A 20,272-nucleotide genomic window follows, 5' to 3' on the forward strand; every position below is an offset into this window, starting at 1 on the left:
ATATGATGTGAGTGTATGGGAGGAAGAAGGTGGGAAGAATCTGATTAATTGAAGGCTTTGGTTAAATACATTTGATTAATTGAGATTTAATTGTTAGTGATTACTAAAATTTGTGACCCTGGGTCCCAAGATGCTTTTCTATCATGTTTCTTGGTCCATTACAGGCTCTCCCTTCTTAGACTTTTTTACTCATGAATCAGATTCAGTTACATACTGTGAAAATTGAACAACATGTTTACCTAACAGAATTGTAATTAGTCCCCCAAAAGCTACTTCTCATCTGAGTAGTAACATTTGTTATTTATGTTTTTCCGTACAGACAGCATTTGAGAAAAGTTGCCATTTTATTCTCTCATGAAATATTACCAGAACTAATTTGGAGCAAATCTATTGGGTTTTTATTAAGTTAATCTTGAAAATCTGTGGGTTCTCCATATGTATTTCAAAGTGACATTCAATGTTGAAGACGGTTCAGTGGACAGTGTGCTTACTTTAGAAATCTGAGCATCTGCAGCCTTTTCCGTTTACTGACTGTGACTCTGGTGGTGGTGGTGGTGGGGTACCCTGAACCTTCCTATTCCTCATTTTCCTCATCTGTAAAGTGGGAAGGTTCCACTAGAAGACCTCTTAAGATCAGTGTGCCTGTAAACATTAACAGTAGGAAAAATATTGTACTCACAACAAACTTTTGAGTTTAAACTGCATTATTAACATTTTCCCCCTCACTTTCTTAAGTAATAAGATCATTTCCAATTCTAAATATGTGATTCTATTGAGAAATAGTTTGGCTTAGTGAATAGCGGGCAGGTCTTGGAGTTCAGAAAACCTGAAAGTTCAAATCTTCTCTAACACAGACTGGTTGCGTACCCATAGACAAGTCTTGCCTTCTCAGGGCCCCGAACAACAAGACTGGAGCTGAGCAGGTGCTCTGCATGCTGAAATCACATATCTCAACAACAATAACAACAACAGATCCTATTTGTTAATCATTTAACAGATGATTTTACAGGCTCCCCAGCCTAAACAATAACATTTTACAGATTATGTTTCTTTCTTTTCTGTCCTCAGGTTCTATCCTTAGGAGCAGACGTCTTGCCAGAATATAAACTACAGACGCCTCGGATCAACAAGTTTACTATATTGCACTATAGCCCTTTCAAAGCCGTCTGGGACTGGCTTATCCTGTTGCTGGTCATATACACTGCAATATTCACCCCTTACTCTGCAGCCTTTCTCCTGAATGACAGAGAAGAGCAGAAGAGAAGAGAGTGTGGTTATTCTTGCAGCCCCCTCAATGTGGTAGACTTGATTGTGGATATTATGTTTATCATAGATATTCTAATAAACTTTCGAACAACCTATGTAAACCAGAATGAAGAAGTGGTAAGTGATCCAGCCAAAATTGCAATTCATTACTTCAAAGGCTGGTTCCTGATTGATATGGTTGCAGCAATACCTTTTGACTTGCTGATTTTTGGATCTGGCTCTGATGAGGTAAGAAGTGCTTTATAATCTTCCTTTCTAAATGATAGTATTATTAAAATAATAGCCTACTTTTAAAAAGCTTTCAGGAATTTTTTTTAACCAATTTTACTTCACAGAAATTTCCATTTCACCTGTAAAATGTAAAATGGAACCATTTTTTATCAGCTGGGGTGAAAAATGAGTATAATTTCTGATTTTTCCAGTTTTTAAATCTATAGTAACAAAATTTTCTTTCTTTTTTGCCTAAATTCAACTTCCAAATCCACATCAATATGTTTGAATGCAAAAAATGAAGTGGTCATCTTTGTTCCTTTCTATCATGAAAAGTTTGGGTGGGGGAGGGGAAACATGGGGGGGTAGAGAAAAGGACAAGAACTAAACCACTCTAAAATTTCTCCTTGTGTAACATCCTTTCTTTCAAACAATATGGAGGCTGAAGGGAAGCACCCCGTGTGGCCCCCACACACCCCCCCCTCTCTGACCCAGCCAAGAGCTCTGCTGTGCATAGAAATGTTGACAGAGAATAGGTGAGCTCCATGCAGTCCTGGTAGAATGCTTTTCTTTGTTGCTGCTTTTGTCAGTATAGGAAGCTAATGGCCTGAGAGCTGGTAATCTTCCCATTTCTAAAATGAGTTAATGCCCTGAAAACTGGGGATTTTTAAGCTAAATTTTCTATCACAATACTGTTTGGGCTAATTACCACTGTTTTAGAAGTTGCCAATGGAGACAAGAAGGCAGGCCTCCTTGGAGAGAAAAGTTACTGGACTGGAAAAAAAAAATCCTGACCTTTTCCCATTCATGGTTCCCTAGTTATGGTGGTCCAAATGAGAAGAAATGAGTCTCTAGAGAGAAAAAGCTGTCTTCACCAAGTCCCTGCAATTTAGCAGGCCTAGGTAAATCCACACTGGTCATTTACATGAGATTAAGTGAGCAGGCTGATGAAAAATACTTCCTGGATATACTGAATTTAGAGAAGTAACATGGGGTCTTAGGTAGAAGGCTGGACTCCAAGCCAAGACAACCTGGATTCAGGTCCTCCTCTGACAAGTCTCAGCTATGTGACTCTGGGCAAGTCATTTAATCTCTCAGTGCTCAAGGCAAATCTCTAAATTGTACAAGTTGCTGATCTACATAAGTGCAGAGATTTCCCCACACCCATGAGACCACAAGTCTGGAGCAACAAACAGAGAGGTGGAATTACAAGAAATTCATAGTGTGCGTAGGCCTCCTTGGGGCATACCATTTAAATAGGCAAAAATCATTCTGCGGAGCTAATGAACTCTAGCTAATTAAGATTAAGGGAGGGGGAAGTAACAGCTTGAGAAATTACAACCCTTTTCACTTGGTTTGCACCTGAAACTGGTTCAGTATATAACACCCAAGCCTTACTCTAGGTCAGGGGTGGGGAACCTGCAACCTCAAGGCCACATGTGGCCTTCTAGGTCCTTGGGGCTGGCCTTTTGACTGAGTCCAAGTTTTAGCAAACAAATCCTTTTATTAAGGGGATTTGTTCTGTGAAGTTTGGATTCAATCAAATGGCCTCACTTGAGGACCTAGAGGACCACATATGGCCTGGAGGTTGCAGGTTTCGCACCCCTGCTCTTGGTCCTAGCTATAAAACAATGTAATTGCATTAGTTAAAAGCTCCGAGTTGTAGGCATTATGCACAAAAAGAAGTCCTTATTGAAAAAAAAAATGGTACTTATAAAACCTCTGTAACTCAGATTTGTAATAATTTAAACTGGAAGTTTTCTTTAGCATTACCTATTGAATAAATATATATGGGCTTGGCAAACAACTGAATTATGTAAATGAGATTATCCTGGGGATATTGATCTATTTTAAAAAAGCATAAGATTGTTAATTTTCATCCAAATGATATCATCACATCCTAAGCATTTCTTCATGGAGTTATAGAAACAGTGGTCTTAAGGGAGCCAGGACAGCTTTATCAAAACAAGTATTGCCAGAAAAATCTCATATCCATTTTTGACCAGTTTACTAGAGCTCTAACTTTGTGTCGTTGAGAGGCTAAAGTTTACCTAGATTTTAGAAAACCATTTGAAAAAAAAACTGATTGTTGTTATTCTACTAAATGAGATACTGAGATGTGGGCTAGGTGACAAGTTCAGTAATGTGAATGAATAAAAAGGTGTTATTCAGTAGTTTTTTCAGTTTTGTTTGACACTTCGTGACTCCATTTGGGGTTTTCTTGGCAAAGACAGAGTGGTTTGCCATTTCCTTTTCCAGCTCATTTTACAGATGAGGAAACTGAGGCAAACAGTGTTAAGTGACTTGCCCAGGGTTACACAGCTAGTACGTGTGTGAGGCCACATTTGAACTATGGAAGATGAGCCCAGCACTCTATTCACTGTGCCAACTAGCTGCTTTGAATGAGTGAAAAAATATTTAATAAATGCTTACTCTATGCCAAACACTGAGATACAAACACAAAAGGCAAAGACCTAATTAGAGCATAATTCTAATGAGAGCAATTACATACAATGAGGACTGGTGGCCTGGGAAGGACTTTGGTCTGGAAAGTTACCGGGATAGTGATAGAGTTGAAAAAGATTGACACACTCTATCTGAAAACGATGCAGCATAGTTCTTAGCTCCAGAAAGGTTAAGGGAGGGGGTTAGGTGCAAGAAGAGGAAGGAAGGAGAAAAGGCACCTGATGATGAGTATTGAAAGAAATGGCCTGATATGAGAGTTGGTAGCAAAATGAAGAGAATCATGGCTGAAGATTTTATCCAAATAGTCTAGAAGTAGTTACCAATCAAGAGAGCCAGGCCAGGGGTGGAACTTACTCCAAGGTGTTTCCACCTCTAAGGCCATGCCTTAGAGAAAATGGCCAGAGAGTCTAGACTGATTCATGATGTGAACAGTCATCAATGGCTCAGTGCTGTGTTTGACCCAAATGTATAAATGGCACACTTAACAAATTTGCAGAAGACAAAGCATTAGGAGGATAATTAACAGTGAATGACAAAGTCAGAACCTAAACAGATCTTAGCAGGCTAGAAGACTGGGCCACATCTAGAAGGATGAGATTTAAAGGAGACAAATATAAAGTCTTCAGTACCAGATGGGAAAGATGTGGCTGGCAGTGATCATCTGAAAATAATCTGGAAGGCTAATGCAAGTTCAATGTGAGTCCAAAGTATGAAGCAGCAGCCAAAAACACTATAATCTTAAAGCATCCTAATTGAAGCAGAGTGTCCCAGATCAAAGGGGTGCTCTGATCTGGTCAGACTGCATCAGAACTATCATGTTTAGTTCTGGGTACCTTATTAGCAAGTGATTAGTGTAGTGAAGGGACTTATAATCACGGGATGAGGATTGATCAATAGAACTGGAGTGGTTAATTTACCCTGGAGAAGATAAGGTTTAAGAGGGGCTTGATAAGACTGGGATTTGAAGGTCTGTCATATGGATTAAGCATGAAACTTTTTCTGTTTGGCCCCAGGTGGCAAAACTAGAAGTTGTGAGTGGAAGTCAAAAATTGGGAAATGTAGACTTAATGAAATGAAAAGCTTTCATAACAATTAGAGCTAACTAAAAATGGAAAATTAAAATGGCAGGTAGGTGGCACCGTGGATAGAGTGTGGGGCCTGGAATCAGAAAGACCTCTCTTCCTGGATTAAAATCTGGCTTCAGACATTTGGTGGTTGTATGACCTTGGGCAAGTCACTTAATTCTGTTTTCTTCCATTTTCTCGTGTATAAAATGAGCTAGAGAAGGAAATGGCAAAAACCACTCCCATTTCTTTGCCAAGAAAACCCCAAATGAAGTCACGACAAGTCAGACACAACTGAAATGATGCTTTGGGTTGTCTCAAAGTGGAGTGGGGTCACCCTTACTAGGAAGTAAAGACTGAATGAGAACTTAGTGGATATGTTCTATACTGAAAGACTGCTAGAGGGTGGGGTATGTTATAGATGGACTCTTGTTTATTTATGGGTTAAATTAAATATCCTCTGAGGTCCTTTCTGACACTATTAGTTATGTAACTGTGATTACAACGTCTTTCTAATTTATTCACTAAAGCAGAACTTGTAGTAAATCCCTGGCCCACTGATTCTCTGTTAGAGTAGGCTTTGAAATTTTAACAGTATTTGTAATTCAGACTTTCACTGTGTCAAACCAGCTTTCTGCCACATATCTAGCCACCTAAAGCTTCCTTAGTTGACAAGAACAAAGTTCTACAAAAATTCACTTACTGTCACCTGAGATGAAAGCTTTCTGGTAAACAAAGATATAAAATCTATTTACGTTGTTGGCTTTAGGAAAATTTAACTACAGTTAAGTATGATATGACCTGAAGGATATTCCAAAATCACTCTCCCTTTTGGTCTAAGGTATACATGTCCAGTCTTCCCTTTTTAAAATGCAAACATATTTCTTATGCAAAATAACATTGTAGCCAATTAATATTTTAACATTTCATTAATTGACCTTTGAAATGAGAGCCCTGAAGAAATGAGAGATAGGACAGAAAATATTTGATCAGGTTATCAACTTTAAAAGATAAGGGGCTTTGGGAGGGCAGATAGACCTTGTTGTTCAGTTGTGTCCAATTCTAAGTGACCCCATTTGGGATTTTCTTGACAAAGATACCAGAGTGGTTTGACAGTTTCTTTTCTAGCTCATTTTACAGATGAGGAAACTGAGGTAAACAGGGTTAAGTGACTTGCCCAGGGTCACAGCTAGTAAGTGTCTGAGGCCAGATTTGAACTCAGGAATATGAGTCTTCCTGATTCCAGGTCCGGTGCTCTATCCACTGCAGCACCTAACTGCCCCAGATGGACCTTAAAGAATTACAACTATATGTGGCCTTCAAAAGTCAGAGATCACTGTAACTCATTAATCAATTAATAATCATCTCTTAAGCACCTACTATGTGCTAGGCACTGTGCTAAGGGCTGGGGATACAAAAAGAAGCAAAAGACAGTCCTGCCTCAAGGAGCTTACAATATAATGGCGGAGACACCATGCAAACAAATATCCACAAAGTGAGCCATATACAGGATAAACAGGAAATAAAATTAATAGAGGAAAGTCACTAGAATTAAGAAGGGTTGGGAAAGGCTTCTAGCAAATGGAATTTTAGTTGGGACTTAAAGGAAGTCAGGGAGGTCCATAGGTGGAGTTGAAGAGAGAAAGCATTCCAGGTATGGGTGACAGCAAGAGAAAATGCCTGCAGCCAAGAAATGAAGTATCTTGTTCGTGGAACAGTCAGGAGGCCAGTGTCACTGGATCACAGAGTGTATGGCAGGGAGTAATGTAGAAGGAGACTGCAAGGGTAGGAGAGGGCTAGGTTATGAAAGGCTTTGAATGCCAAACACAGCATTTTGTATTTGCTCTTGGAGGCAATAGGAAACCACTGGCGTTTATTGAGTGGGGGTGGGGTGACATGCTCATAACTGCCCTTCAGGAAGATGACTCGAGTGACTGAATGGAGGACAAATTGGAGAGGGGAGAGATGTGAGGACCCTGGGAGACTGTTTCAATAGTTCAAGTGTGAGGTGATTAGAGGCTCCACCAGAGCAGAGGTGGGGTCAGAGGAGTGAAGGGGACATGTTCTAGAGATGTTGCAAAGGTGAAATCTACAAACCCTGGCAGCAGCTTGGATAGCTGAGGGTCTGAGAGAGGAAGGAGTCCAGTTTGACTCTTAGATTGTGAACCTGAGGGACTGGGGGACTGGTATTGGCCTCCACAGTAACAGGGAAGGTAGTGGGGGGAGGGTGTTTAGGGGGAAGATAATGAGTTCTGCTTTAGACACATTGAGTTTAAGATATCTACTCACATCCAGTGTGAGTCGTCTGAAAGGCAGTTGGAGGTGCAAGATTGGAAGTCAGCAGAGAGATTGGGGCAGGATAGAAAGACTTTATAATCCTCAACATGGAGATGGTAATTAAAGCCATGGGAGCTGATGAGATCTCTATTATAAGCGGTCTGATGAAGTATGAGAACCCATGAAAAGAGACTGGAAGAGACACTGAACAATAACAATAACTAACATTTATATAGTACTTTGCCTTAAAGTGCTTTATCTATATTATCTCATTTGATTCTTACAACAAACCTGTGATTTAGGTGCTATTATTATGCCCACTTTACAGATTAAAAAAAAACAAAACAGCCTGACAGTTTAAGTGACTTGCCTAGGGTCACACAGCTAGTGTCTGAGATAGGATTAGAATTCAGGTCTTTCTGACTCCCTGGCCAGCACTCTATCCACTATGCCACGTTACTGTTTGGTTTGGTTTTGCTTTGCTATAGTAGAAGGAGGGGTGCCAAAGATAGATTTGATCTGTGTAGTAATTTCACCTAAGGCCAGCCAACCATGGGAACAATAATGACACCTATCGTGAGCAGACCACATATCATACTTTTCCACGTGTAGTTTTGTTTCAGGTTACATGATTTGATCCATAATATATCCAAGGCCTTCCTTCTAACAATGTTATAGGAATGTTAGGATTGCCCTAGGATTATTGGTGCCCTGGGCAAAGTAAACATTTGTACCTTTAATATACACTGAGGGAAGCGATTATTTCACTATATTAATAACAATTATTAAATTAGGATAGAGATTTTTTTCCCCTTTATTTCCTCATTTAGGGACTTTGTAGATCATTCAGCAAGCCTCTGAAGGACAAAGCTAACAGATGAGATTGGCCTAATCCTCTGGAAACATTCTCTTGAATCTTGGGCTGGACCCCACCCAACTAGGAACCTTAATTTTGTTTGTAATATAAATAGAATCTAATTTAGGTGCATTCCAGCCCCAAAGCATGGGCCCATGTCATTGTCGCTCTCTATTAGAGTCCAAAGGGAACCAGCTTATGAAGGACAAAACCAACCAGAGTGGTCTGGTTAGAGATGGATTCCTTTGTCCAAATTGCTAGAGGCATCTGAGTCTTAATGATCAAGTCACGTTTTCAGCAGGAGGAGCTAAAGACTTTTAGCCCATCTCCTCATCTGAAAGTCTGTCCCTCATTAATTATTCACCAATCAAGGTTAATTTTTACCTGTCAGGGGCACCCCCTTTTCCAAAGGTATTTAAGCATTCAGGAAGCTCCATGGTGGGGCCTTTGGTTACTGACCATCAATTTATTATTTCCTTGCCTAATTAATAAGTTGATTATTAATTACCCCAAAATTCTTTCTCTTGGGCTTTACATTTGTCACAACTATTTCATTCAGATATACCAATTTTGGTGGCCCTCTAACCTCTCAGTCTCTCACCAGGCTATATAGGGCCTTGGACTGCAATCCATTATGGTTCTAAAAAAGTAAAAATAAATGCTTCCAAAGTAAAGATATTATGTGCTCAAATGGACTAATCAGGGAAGCTTGATCACATGAAGGAATAGCTCTTTGGTATTTGGGTCTAGAATAAAATTACCAAATCACAGAATCATCAACTTAGAAAGGACTTCAAGAGATTAGCTCATCTACTTCTGTGATTCTCAGCAGGATTTGACTTAACCTATTCCAAGTATTTAACTTTTCTGTTTCTAAAGACTTCAGAAAAGTTTCTATAACCTGCCTGGGTTTTCTATCCATAGAACTTCATTCTCTTCTCTTACAATTTATGACTATTTCCTCTTGCTATAAACTTAATGAAGTCAAAAAGTGTGCCAGGCTACCACCCAGATGTGTGATATTTCCTAATCTTTATCAATTGAGAGATACTAAAAGCTGTTCCTCTGACTTCAGGCAGAGTCATCCCTGAGAGATGATAATACATACTATTTTAAAATACATTTCTATCAATTTCACTCTATAACCCACGTCCATGTTCAACAACATTCACAGTCACCAAAGTCTTCATTATAATCTAAATGCTTCATGCTGCTCTTAAATCTTATTCATTCATTTTAGATTTTCAGTGGAGGATCCCAATTAGTTTAATCTTTCTTAATGGACCGTATTTTTTTTTAATTTACAAGGCAACTGGAGGGGGTTAGACCAAAGAAGAGTAGACAGTAGGAATAAGCAGCACAGAATTGCTATCTTCCAGTATTTTGAAGGGTTATCCTATGAAAGAGGCGTTAGACGTGTTCTTTTTGGCTCCAGAGGGCAAATTCATAGGTAGAGATTGCAAAGGGGCAAATTTAAGCTTAACGTCAAGAAAAACATTCTAACAACTAGAGGTCTCCCAGCAATACAATGGGCTGCCTGAGCTAATGGTGAATTTTCCCCTCATGGGAAATATTCGAGCAAAGGCTTGCTAACCACTTGCCAGGAAAGTTGTAGAGGGCATTCTTTTTTCAGGTATGGATTGAGTGACTGCTGATATTCCTTCCAAATCTGAAATTATGTGATGCAAATCCATTTTAATAGCACTTCTCTGGACCATCTCCAACCTTTAAAATTCTCTCTTAAGTAGTAGTCCGCAGGACTGGCCAGTTATAATGCAGATGTTACCTCAATGTTGGAATCTTGATAAGTAAACCTAGAACGAGAAGAGCCCTCAAGAGATCATCTAATCCAGTCTCCTGAATTCAGGCAGGTCAACTATTATTATTATTCCTGTGTTGCACATGAGGGAATTGAGGATTAGTGAGGTTACATTACTTAAAATTCACAATTATATCTTGGTGTAAGGTTTATGACATGAATTGCATCATGACCCTTTAAGGTAGATAGTACTTTTTTAGTCTCTGAATGCTATTTTTCTATTTTGTTGTTATTGTTAATTTGTTTCAGTATCTGACTCTTCATGACCCCATTTGGAGTTTTCTTGGCAAAGATACTGGAGTGGTTTGCCATTTCCTTCTACAGCTCATTTTACAGATGAGGAAACTGAGGCACAAAAGGTTAAGTGACTTGGCAGGGTCACACAGCTAGTAAATATTTAAGGTCAAATTTGAACTCAGGTCTTCCTCACTACAGGCCCAGTGCTCTATCTACTGCACCACCTAGCTGTCCATTTTTCCATTGACCATGAGATATTTCAATACTAAATTCTTTTTTTCAAATCTATAGTCTTAATATGTGTCCTCTTTCCATTAGGCAGATAACAGCTGTTCTATTGCTTTGTTTCTTGAGTTGCAATAGTCAAAACATATTTCACTATTTGTAACCAAACATCTTGTGGGGAACCTCTTAGAAATTAGCTAGGCTGTTCCTTGCATGGAAGTCTGTCACCAGACCCATGCTCAGAACTTTTTACCTTGCTATAGTCTAGTCTTTGAGAAGCCAAAGTCACCTCCACACTATGGTGAGGCATTGGAGTGAACTCTAAATGGATTTATTATTAGTAAATCCTACTACAAAAAAGTGGGTAGGTAGATAGCACAGTGGATAGAGTGACAGACCTGGAGTCTAGAAGACTCATCTTCCTTAGTTAAAATCTGGCCTCAGAACCTTCCTAGCTGTATGACCTTGGGCAAGTCACTTAATCCCATTTGCCTCAGTTTCCTCATCTGTAAAATGAGCTGGAGAAGGAAATGGCAAACCATTCCAGTATTTTTGCTAAGAAAACCCCAACTGGGGTCATGAAGAGTCACAAAACTACAAAATAACCAATGTTGCAGATAGCCTAAAGGTCAGTGGAAAGATGTACAATGGGTTTAAGTAAACTAGAGTAGATTACTAGTGGGAACTTATATATGAGTAGTATAAAATACATCATCAGAACAAATAACACCTGAAAAGGAGGCAAAGTGGTTACATTATCATCGCAAAAAATAACAGAGAAGTAACCTGAGCGTTGCATTGACTTCTGCAAACTTCTTTAAATAGCCAGAGAAAGACCTCTAGCATTTTGGGTAGCAACTCTGCGGAGCTACCTATGTAGGAAGACCTGGACAAAAATCATACAAGGTGAGAAGTTAACAATGATCTACATACATTAGAGAAGGAGGGAGAGCCTGTATCAGTGAGATCACAAATCCATCAAAGTACCAGGCTACAACTACTATTACAACTATTACTTCTACTAACACTGCTGCAACAACTACTACTACCACCACCACTACTACCACTGCCACTTCTACCACCTAAACATCCTCATATTGAGCTTGACTTTGTAAAAGAAAGATACTGTGGTAACGATTAATATTTAGTCTATGGTGTGTTATTGCTCCCCAGTATTTTTCCAACACACAAATGCAATTAGAGACCTGTAATATATGAAATAGAAGAAAGTGAAATGAGTGTTCGTGAAATTACCAAACAACAGAAATGTATTAAATACCTACTATGTCTCAGGCACTATACTAGATGCTGGGAATATAAAAAGAAAGATGAAAGCATTTTTGCAAGGAAGGACCTTACATTCCATCAGGGAAATAACAACATGTACAAACACAAACACACAGAGAGACTTATAGTAAATTCAAGATACTTTTCAGAGATGAGTATTAGCAGGTAACGGAATCAGGAAGGACCTCATGTGAAAGATTGAACTGAGTTTTAGAGAAAACAAGATTATAAGAAGTAAAGGTGAAAGTGAAAAACATCCTAGGTACAGGGGATAGCATATACAAAGGCATGGAAATAGGTAGAAAATAGATAGATTTGTTGATGTTGAGTCATTTCAGATACTACATGACTCCAGTTGGGGTTTTCTTGGCAAAGCTACTGGGAACAGTTTGCCATTTCCTTCTCCAGCTCATTTTACAGATGAGGAAACTGAGGCAAACAGGTTTAAATGACTTGCCCAGGGTCACATAGCTAGTAAGTGGCTGAGGCCAAATTTGTACTCAGGTCCTCCTGACTCCAGGGCTAGCACTCTATCCATTGTGCTAGCCAGCTGGCATAGATAGAAAGATAGATAGGTAGATAGATAGATAGATAGATAGATAGATAGATAGATAGATAGATAGATAGATAGATAGATAGATGATAAATAGATAGTGATAAAGGGTCATTTTTGCAGCCCAAGGAATTTTGAGAAAGGCAATCCTAGTTTGACATCCTTCGTAGTTCATTTTAGATCCTCTGTATCCCCTTTCAGTTACAGGTTTTTATTTAAACATCAATATTATAAATACTTTCTTTGTACACATATGTACAAATTCCTTAAAGATTCTACAAATATTGCAAAGACTGACTTCCAATTCAAAAAGCCCCATTCTTCAAGTCATTCAATAGAAAATGAGAACATCTACACTCAGTTAATTTCAACTCAGTTAGTAAAATGGATCTTCCATGCACCATAGAATTCTGGATTAGCTCATAGGAAATACGCCGATTTAATGGCAATCAGTATGAAATGATATTTTGTTTAACTCCAGTTGAAAATTAATGTTTTCCTTATCCACATTGCCCTCAATTGTAGGCTATTTCAAGCAAGTTTTATAATTTGAATTCAGCTCTTGAAATGAAAAAATATTTGAATTTTTAATCACATTATTTTACAGGCATAATTGCTATATTAACAATGAATAGATTGGAAGTAACATTTTTAATAAAGCTGGCGTTTAGAAATGTGAACAAAGCGGCTCAATTTCTTTAAAATTTGTCATTTCATTTTCAGCTTGAAGAACTTCATACCACTCCTGAGAAATGCTGGGGAAAATGAATACTGACATTAAGTGGATTTGACTAGGCATTAATATTTTCTTAATGGTGAATAACTAGTCAGACAAACTCATGAACAAATCTTCCATTTTTCTAATTATTGCATCCTCAGCTACCACACTATCCAACTTGTTTCAGCATCATTGGCAAATGGTATCAATATGAATGATAAAAATAACTATCACATGTAGATTACATTAAAGTTGGTAATATGCATTATCTCCTTTGAAACTCACAACAACCCTATAAGGTTGGTGTTACAGATATGCTTGTCACCATTTTACAGATGAGGAAATTGAGATTCAAAAGTGTCAGTTTACTTGTCATTAATGCTGGAACTCATTTTTCAAAGGGTAGCATTCTTTCATATTATTTTACTCTCCCCATCCCATTGATTCTGAAGCCCTAGACATCACTGTACAAACCCAATTCTCCTACTTCCTCTACCTGTGTCCTTACTCCCATCCCTTTCAACCTGATTCCCTCAAAGTCAAACTCCAAATCTATTTACCCCTTCTACTCTGTTTTGCAAAATGCCTGCTCCATAGTTAAGGAATTTGCTTTTATCTTAAACCTCTCCCTTTTCTTACCCCTTCCATCTTCTTGCATTCACTAGGGCCCAGCTTCATCCTGATGAGACATCCTCCAGAACAACACTGTTGCACTTTCATTCATTATTCCCCACCACCACTGCCACCACCACCACAGGTCCCCATTACCATTTTCAGACTCTTCCTCCACCATCATCCCTCAGTAACCTCTCCTTCTTTGAGGTTCATTAAATTCATATTAAATTAACCTAATCAAGATTCTTAGTAACTCCTATCTGCTGAACCCCAGGATACTCCCCTTCCTTCCTGAAGAAGGTCAATGCCAGGCTAACAGTCTTCTCTCCTTCCCAACTTCTGCCTTCATGTCATATCATATTAACATACTTATTGGTACTTAAACATCCTAATTTCTGAGTTCCAATTTGCTCGTTTCCCATGACCTACTCCTCAACCTCATGTCAGCAACAAAATAAGAGGGTTGTGCCTTTAAATCTTGCCATCACTCACAAATATTCTCCTTCTATGTTCATGAACTATGAAATTCCTTTATCTGATCATAATCTTTTATCAATCCATCTTTCACTGTGTCTTGAAATCCCTGACCCTGTCCTTTATCCTCACCATGACCTACAATCTCTCCACCACTCTGTTATTTCCCAAGTCATCACCCATGCACTGGGTGCATCTAGAGCAGCTAGGTGGCACAGTAGATAGTACCAGAGAATAGTAGTCAAGAAAACTCATCTTCCTCAGTTGAAATCTTACTTCAGACACTTATGAGCTGTGTGACCCTAGGCGAGTCACTTCACTCTGCCTCAGTTTCCTCATCTATAAAATGAACTGGAGAAGGAAATAGCAAACCACTCCAGTATCTCTGCCAAGAAAACCCCAAAATGGGTCACAAAGAGTCAGACACAACCAAACAACATACTCTCATCCCTTCCCCATCTTAACCTCTTGGTGAACCAGTCAAATTCTACACTATCTTCTACTCTTGAGTCCCTTACACCTTTTTTCCTTTCACCTATCTTGCCCCACCAAGCTCTAGCCTTATATTACTCCTAGCTTCCCACTTGTGCTGCTGAACATAGCTAGAGAAAATCACAAACCGTGCTGCCTGCATCCACCACAAATTTATGTTACATAATTTCAACCTAGCCCTCACTGCAGCAAGGCAATCTTTTCACATCTCCCTAATGAATTCCCCATTACACTCACCACAGTGGCTTTTCTAAAATTTTCAGCTCTCCTCAAACCCCTCAAAGCTCTCCCTCCCTCAACTCGCTCAACTAAAAATCTTGTGTCATATTTCACTGAAAAAAAATTAAGAACATTTGTCAAGAGCTCCCTCTTAAGCCGTCTTCCTATTCTCATATTACTCAGATGCTATTTCCTGCTATCTCCCCCTTTGCCAGTCTCACATGCCAGTCTCTTTGCCAAAGTAGACTCCATTACCGTACATATGTAAGCCCATTCCATCCAGTCTTCTGCAACAATCCCTCTCTCGTCCCTATGTGGATGATTCTCAAATCCATTTATCCAGCCTTAACTCTCGCTAATCTCATATCTTCAACCTATTGGATATTTCAAATAGTATGTCCCATAGACATCTTAAACTCAGTATGTCCAAAACTGAACTCATTACCTTTTCCCAAAAATGCTCCCCTTTTCCTGCCTTCTCTATTCTTGTCGTGGGTACCACCATCTATACAGTCACCCAGATTCGTACCCAAAGTGTCTTCCTGGACTCTCTACTCTTTTTTACCACCCCCTTGCAATCTGTTTCCAAATCCTATTATTCTAACCTTAAAAAAATCTCTCATATATTCCCTCTTCTCTTCTCTGACAACTGCCACAACACTGGTGCAAGTCATTGTCACGTTGCACCTATTAGAGCAATGGCCTTTTGGTTGGTCTCTCTGTATCTTCCAATTCCAGTCCACCTTCCACTCAGCTATCAAAGTGACCTCCCCAAAGTGCAGGTGTGACCATGTCACCCTTTTTCCCTACTGAATAAACTCGAATGACTCCCTATTATCTCCAAGATCAAATCTAAAATTCCCTAGTTTTTAAAGGCCTTTGTAACCCACCTCCTTCATACCTTTCCAATCATTACACTTTACTCCCTTCCATGTACAACACAGGCCTCCATGCTATTCCTCATAGAAGACACTCGATTTCCCAACTCCATGCATTTTCACTGGCTGTTTCCCATGCCTGTAATATTCTCCCTCTTCAACTCCACCTCCTGACTTCTCTGCTTCCTTCAAGACTCCGTTAAAATCTCACTTTCTGCAAGATGCTTTTCTCATTTCCCCTTAATGCTAGTGCCTTCCCTCAGAGATTACTTCTTTCAATATAATGTAGATGAGTATATACATATATACACACATGTATATATGTGTATATATATATATATACACATATATGTGTGTATATATGTATTTGTAAGTACAAAGTTGTTTGCATATTGTCTTCCCCATTAGAATGTGAGCTCCTAGAGGTCAGAAACTGTTTTTACCTTTCTTTGCATATCTAATACTTAGCATAGTTCCTGGCACAAAATAAGTACTTACTTACATATTAAGTGCAGCTAAGTGGCACAGTGGGTAGAACACTAGACATGGACTCAGAAAATCCTGAATTTAAGTCAGAGACTTACTAACTTTGTGACCTTGGGCAATTCACTTAACGTTTCTCAGCCTCAGTTTCCTTGTCTGTAAATAATAATAGCACCTACCTCCCAGAGTTCTTATGAGGCTCAAATCAGAAAATATTTGTAAAGTACTTTGCAAACCTCAAAGCACTTTATAAATGTGCTTTTATTATTGTTAACATCGATAAATTAATACAATATTAATAGCTATTATTATTAACAAATGCTTATTGATCGACAGACTTGTCTGTGATGACAGAAGTGAATTTTTTTTATATTCAGAGTTGTCTTTTCCAATTTTGGCTCACTAGTACCAAGTCTTCTCTAATTATTAATAATTAGTGCCTACTGGAGAACTCTGCTCAAATACTTGCCTTATGAATAGTTTCCATGATCAATAATTAGCATATTTATTAATTTGTTTGTCATTAAATTATTGTTATCTCTGCCCTTTCTGTTTACTTTGAATGTACTCTACATGCATCCCATCAATAAGATTTTGAAAATTCAAACACCTAATCAACCTTGATCCAGGGAAAGCTTAAGAAAAATAGATTCCATTTATGCTGATCATTTGCACTACACTGATATAGTCACATCACTAAGTGTGCCACAAAGAGTAGTTTAGCAGTCATCAGTTCAAGAAAACCATCCATATTCCTAGCTTCTCCTCTGAAGCATCTCTACAATGTGTTTTCACTTATTTGTTGAAAGGGAATTTCTCAGACAACCGACAAACCTATATCCAATTCAAAGTACCAAAACATATTCCAAAGGCAAATGAATGTGCACAAATACACCAACAAATAATTACGCATGTTTCAGCTCTCTGTCATTAGTCTAGATCATTGAGATTTGGGCTAATGTTAAAATACTTAATTACATAAAACTGTAAGGAAAAATGGAAAATTTCGTAGACATACCATAGTTTTGCAAGCATAATAATAGAATTTGTCTATTTTTTAGCAAATCTTTGAATATTTTAGTGTACATGAAGATAGATAGATAGATACATACATACATACATACATACATACCATATACATTAACTGCCAAGGTTTTGTAGTCTGGATTTATAGAAAGCAGTGTGGTATAGTAGAAAGAGCTCTGACTAAAATCAGACGACCCTGTACCACGTCTGACTCATATATCTTTGTGACCATGGACAAGTTACTTATATTCTAAGTTGCTTCAACTGTAAAATGGGTGTAATAATATTTATGCTAGCTACTTCTTTGAATTGTTGTAAGGAAAGTACTCTGTAAACCTTAAAGTGCTATATAAATGTTAGCTATTATTATCATTATTACAGCAACTCTTTTCTTTTGGTTCATGTTGAGGCTAGCAATAAAGTCTTACAAAATCTATGAGATTATGGTTGAATTATAGACCAATCTTATTTGCTTACTTCCTGAACAGGAGCTTAGATGACACACTATTACAGTGCTCTTTGCCTTTAGATAAAGTGATCTACATATGTATCTACATAAATGTGTATATATACACACACATATATATGCATCATTTATATATTACCTATTTGGAATCAAGCAAAAGGTGTTTTATTTTTATGTGAGAATACACTTATTTGCACACAGCAAGTCTAGTTCATATAATAAAAATCTTATATCAAATACACCATTTAATTTCTTCATGTAATCTTGTTTGCTATTGGGTAAATATATTAAATATATAATATTGTGTAAATATATTGCTATAGTATGAAAATATTCAAGGCAAACAGTTTTTTATCTCCATTATGAACTAAAATAACTGTGACTAACCTTTAGCCTAATGGATTTAGGTCAACTATATGAAAGAATTTCCTAACAATGATGGCTATTAAACATTGAAATAAATTTCTGAAAGTTATGGAATTTCCTTTTCTGGGACTCTTTGATTATATGGTAGTTTTCATATATCTTTGAGGTCTTTCCTGTGGATAAACCTAATGGAAGAATGGTAGAGTATGTCATAAAATTATAGTGTTGAAATGGATCACCTTACCAAAGTCCTCTAATTTTACAAATGAGGAAACTGAGGCATGGCTATGTGAAGTCACCTGCCCTAGATCACATATGTTTATGGGTATGAAGTAGAAGAGCTGGGCCTAGAATCCAGGGCACCTTATACTATTTCATACTGGTGATCTTCTAAAGTCCCTTACAACCACTTCATTCTTTTCTATGATGGCAATGGAAAAGTAGTGTGGCTTATAAGGTTAAACAGTGGATAAGAACCAGTAAGTTATGACTTCAGTTTCTAATATTGGCACTGACCAATGTTATATTTATTGCTCCTTAACTGGGAAGCTACAATGAGCAACAGATTTGAAGAGTAATTTGGAATGAGATCTAAATTAAACAAGAAGCATTGACATGCGATACACTACTCACTAAAAATTTGAATTTATAGCATCATGAAAGGACAGACCAGATTGCATTGGTGTTTTTAGTTCTCTTTCAAATTTCCAGGCTTTATCATGACAGCCAATAGCTTAATGTTTCTATTTCCTTATTTATAAATTAACAATAAAAAACAAAAAAAAAGTTTGATTCCACTTTTCATCTACCTATAGGACAATACGGAATAAAGACCAAAAAAACCTACATTTGAAATACAAAGTTTTAGGAAATTTTTTAATGTAGTCACAGAATTTGTCATACCCCCATATTTTTGTGCATTTTAGTTCACTATGTGAAAGTAGAGAGTACTGGCAAATTCTTGGGCATAATTTTTGTCTCATACATGGGATTTACTCAGCTTAGTTTAGAACATATTTGGTTTTTATTTAGAAACTTTTTTTCAGTCCTACAATCTCTGAATAGAAAGGTGATGCAATATAGTAGAAAGAGGGGGTTGGCCTGGAATTAGACTTGGGTTCAAGTCCTCCTTTTAGCACATGTTAGATGTGTGACCATGGGCAAATCCTTTAACTTCTCAATCCCTTCCCCAGGAATTTTTCTAAGATTACAAATTATAGGCATCTGTATCAATGGAAAGAATGCCTTCAAAGGGAATAGGCATCTTTGTAACGTAGTATGTTTCCATTAATTCAGGAGTTCTGAACCTAGGGTTTGTAAACTTTAAAAATAATTTTATAACTATATTTCAATATTGGTTTCCTTTGAAATTAAATGTATTTGATTTTAATCATTTAGAAACATTATTCTGAGAAAGGGTACATATACTTCACAGGACTTCCAGAGGAGTCCATGACACTAAAAAGATTAAATGCAAGGATAATAAATTAAATGCAAAGGTGATAAAGCAAAGACTAGATCACCACTTCTGGGGATACTCAAAAAGAGAACTAAGGAAGCTGGACTGAGTGAACTTTAAATCAGCTTCTAATTCTGAGATTATTTTATTCTATCACAATTGTAATTCATACACTATTCAGAAAATTGACATAATTGAATACCTAGAAGAATAGCCATTTCACAGAAGAAGCCAATTCTAACTATATGCATTAAAATAAATCTCTCAACTAAGTGGCCTTTAAGTGCCTGGTGTTCTGGCATGAAAAGTTCAAAATCTCATTCAATCATTTAAGAGAAATTGTTAGTTCCAACATGTTTGAGATGCTCAAAATTAGATGGCCATTCTGACTGCTTGTGGATTTGGGGGATTGCCCATATTCATTACATTTTTTTACACAACCCGAAAGATTAAAAATATGTCTTTTGTTTGGTGTTGTTCTACTGCCCTATCATTCACTTCATGTATTCTGCCATATTAATAATCCATTTCCTTGATTTCCCCCAATACTTAAACTATTACTTTCTACTGTACCATATAGTCCTTACAGGAGGATCTCTATTGACAAGGATCAACTACAATAACTATAGCCAGGAACCATGATTTATACCTTGTAGGAGCTTAATGAATGCGTGCTGAATTCTAATTCAAAGTAAAAAGTCAACAGATGGATAAATTTTTATTAAGTGCCTATTGTATACAAGACCAAATGCTGAGGATCTAACAATAAGAGGTTTATGCATGGGGCTAGAAGGCAGGTGTTAACCTACTCTTACA

General features: G+C 37.7%; 1 protein-coding gene across 1 annotated transcript in view; it reads left to right on the plus strand.

Annotated features, from left to right (window-relative positions):
* KCNH7 (potassium voltage-gated channel subfamily H member 7) overlaps nt 1–20,272 on the plus strand; it is a 602,696-nt gene that overhangs the window by 491,869 nt on the left and 90,555 nt on the right. The window contains exon 7 of the mRNA XM_027866015.1: nt 1,069–1,494. Within this exon, the coding sequence (XP_027721816.1) occupies nt 1,069–1,494 (426 nt within the window). The remainder of the gene's footprint in view (nt 1–1,068; nt 1,495–20,272) is intronic.

Source organism: Vombatus ursinus, unplaced genomic scaffold (genome assembly GCF_900497805.2).
Source record: "Vombatus ursinus unplaced genomic scaffold, bare-nosed wombat genome assembly UNPS02014779.1, whole genome shotgun sequence".
Classification (NCBI taxonomy): domain Eukaryota; kingdom Metazoa; phylum Chordata; class Mammalia; order Diprotodontia; family Vombatidae; genus Vombatus; species Vombatus ursinus.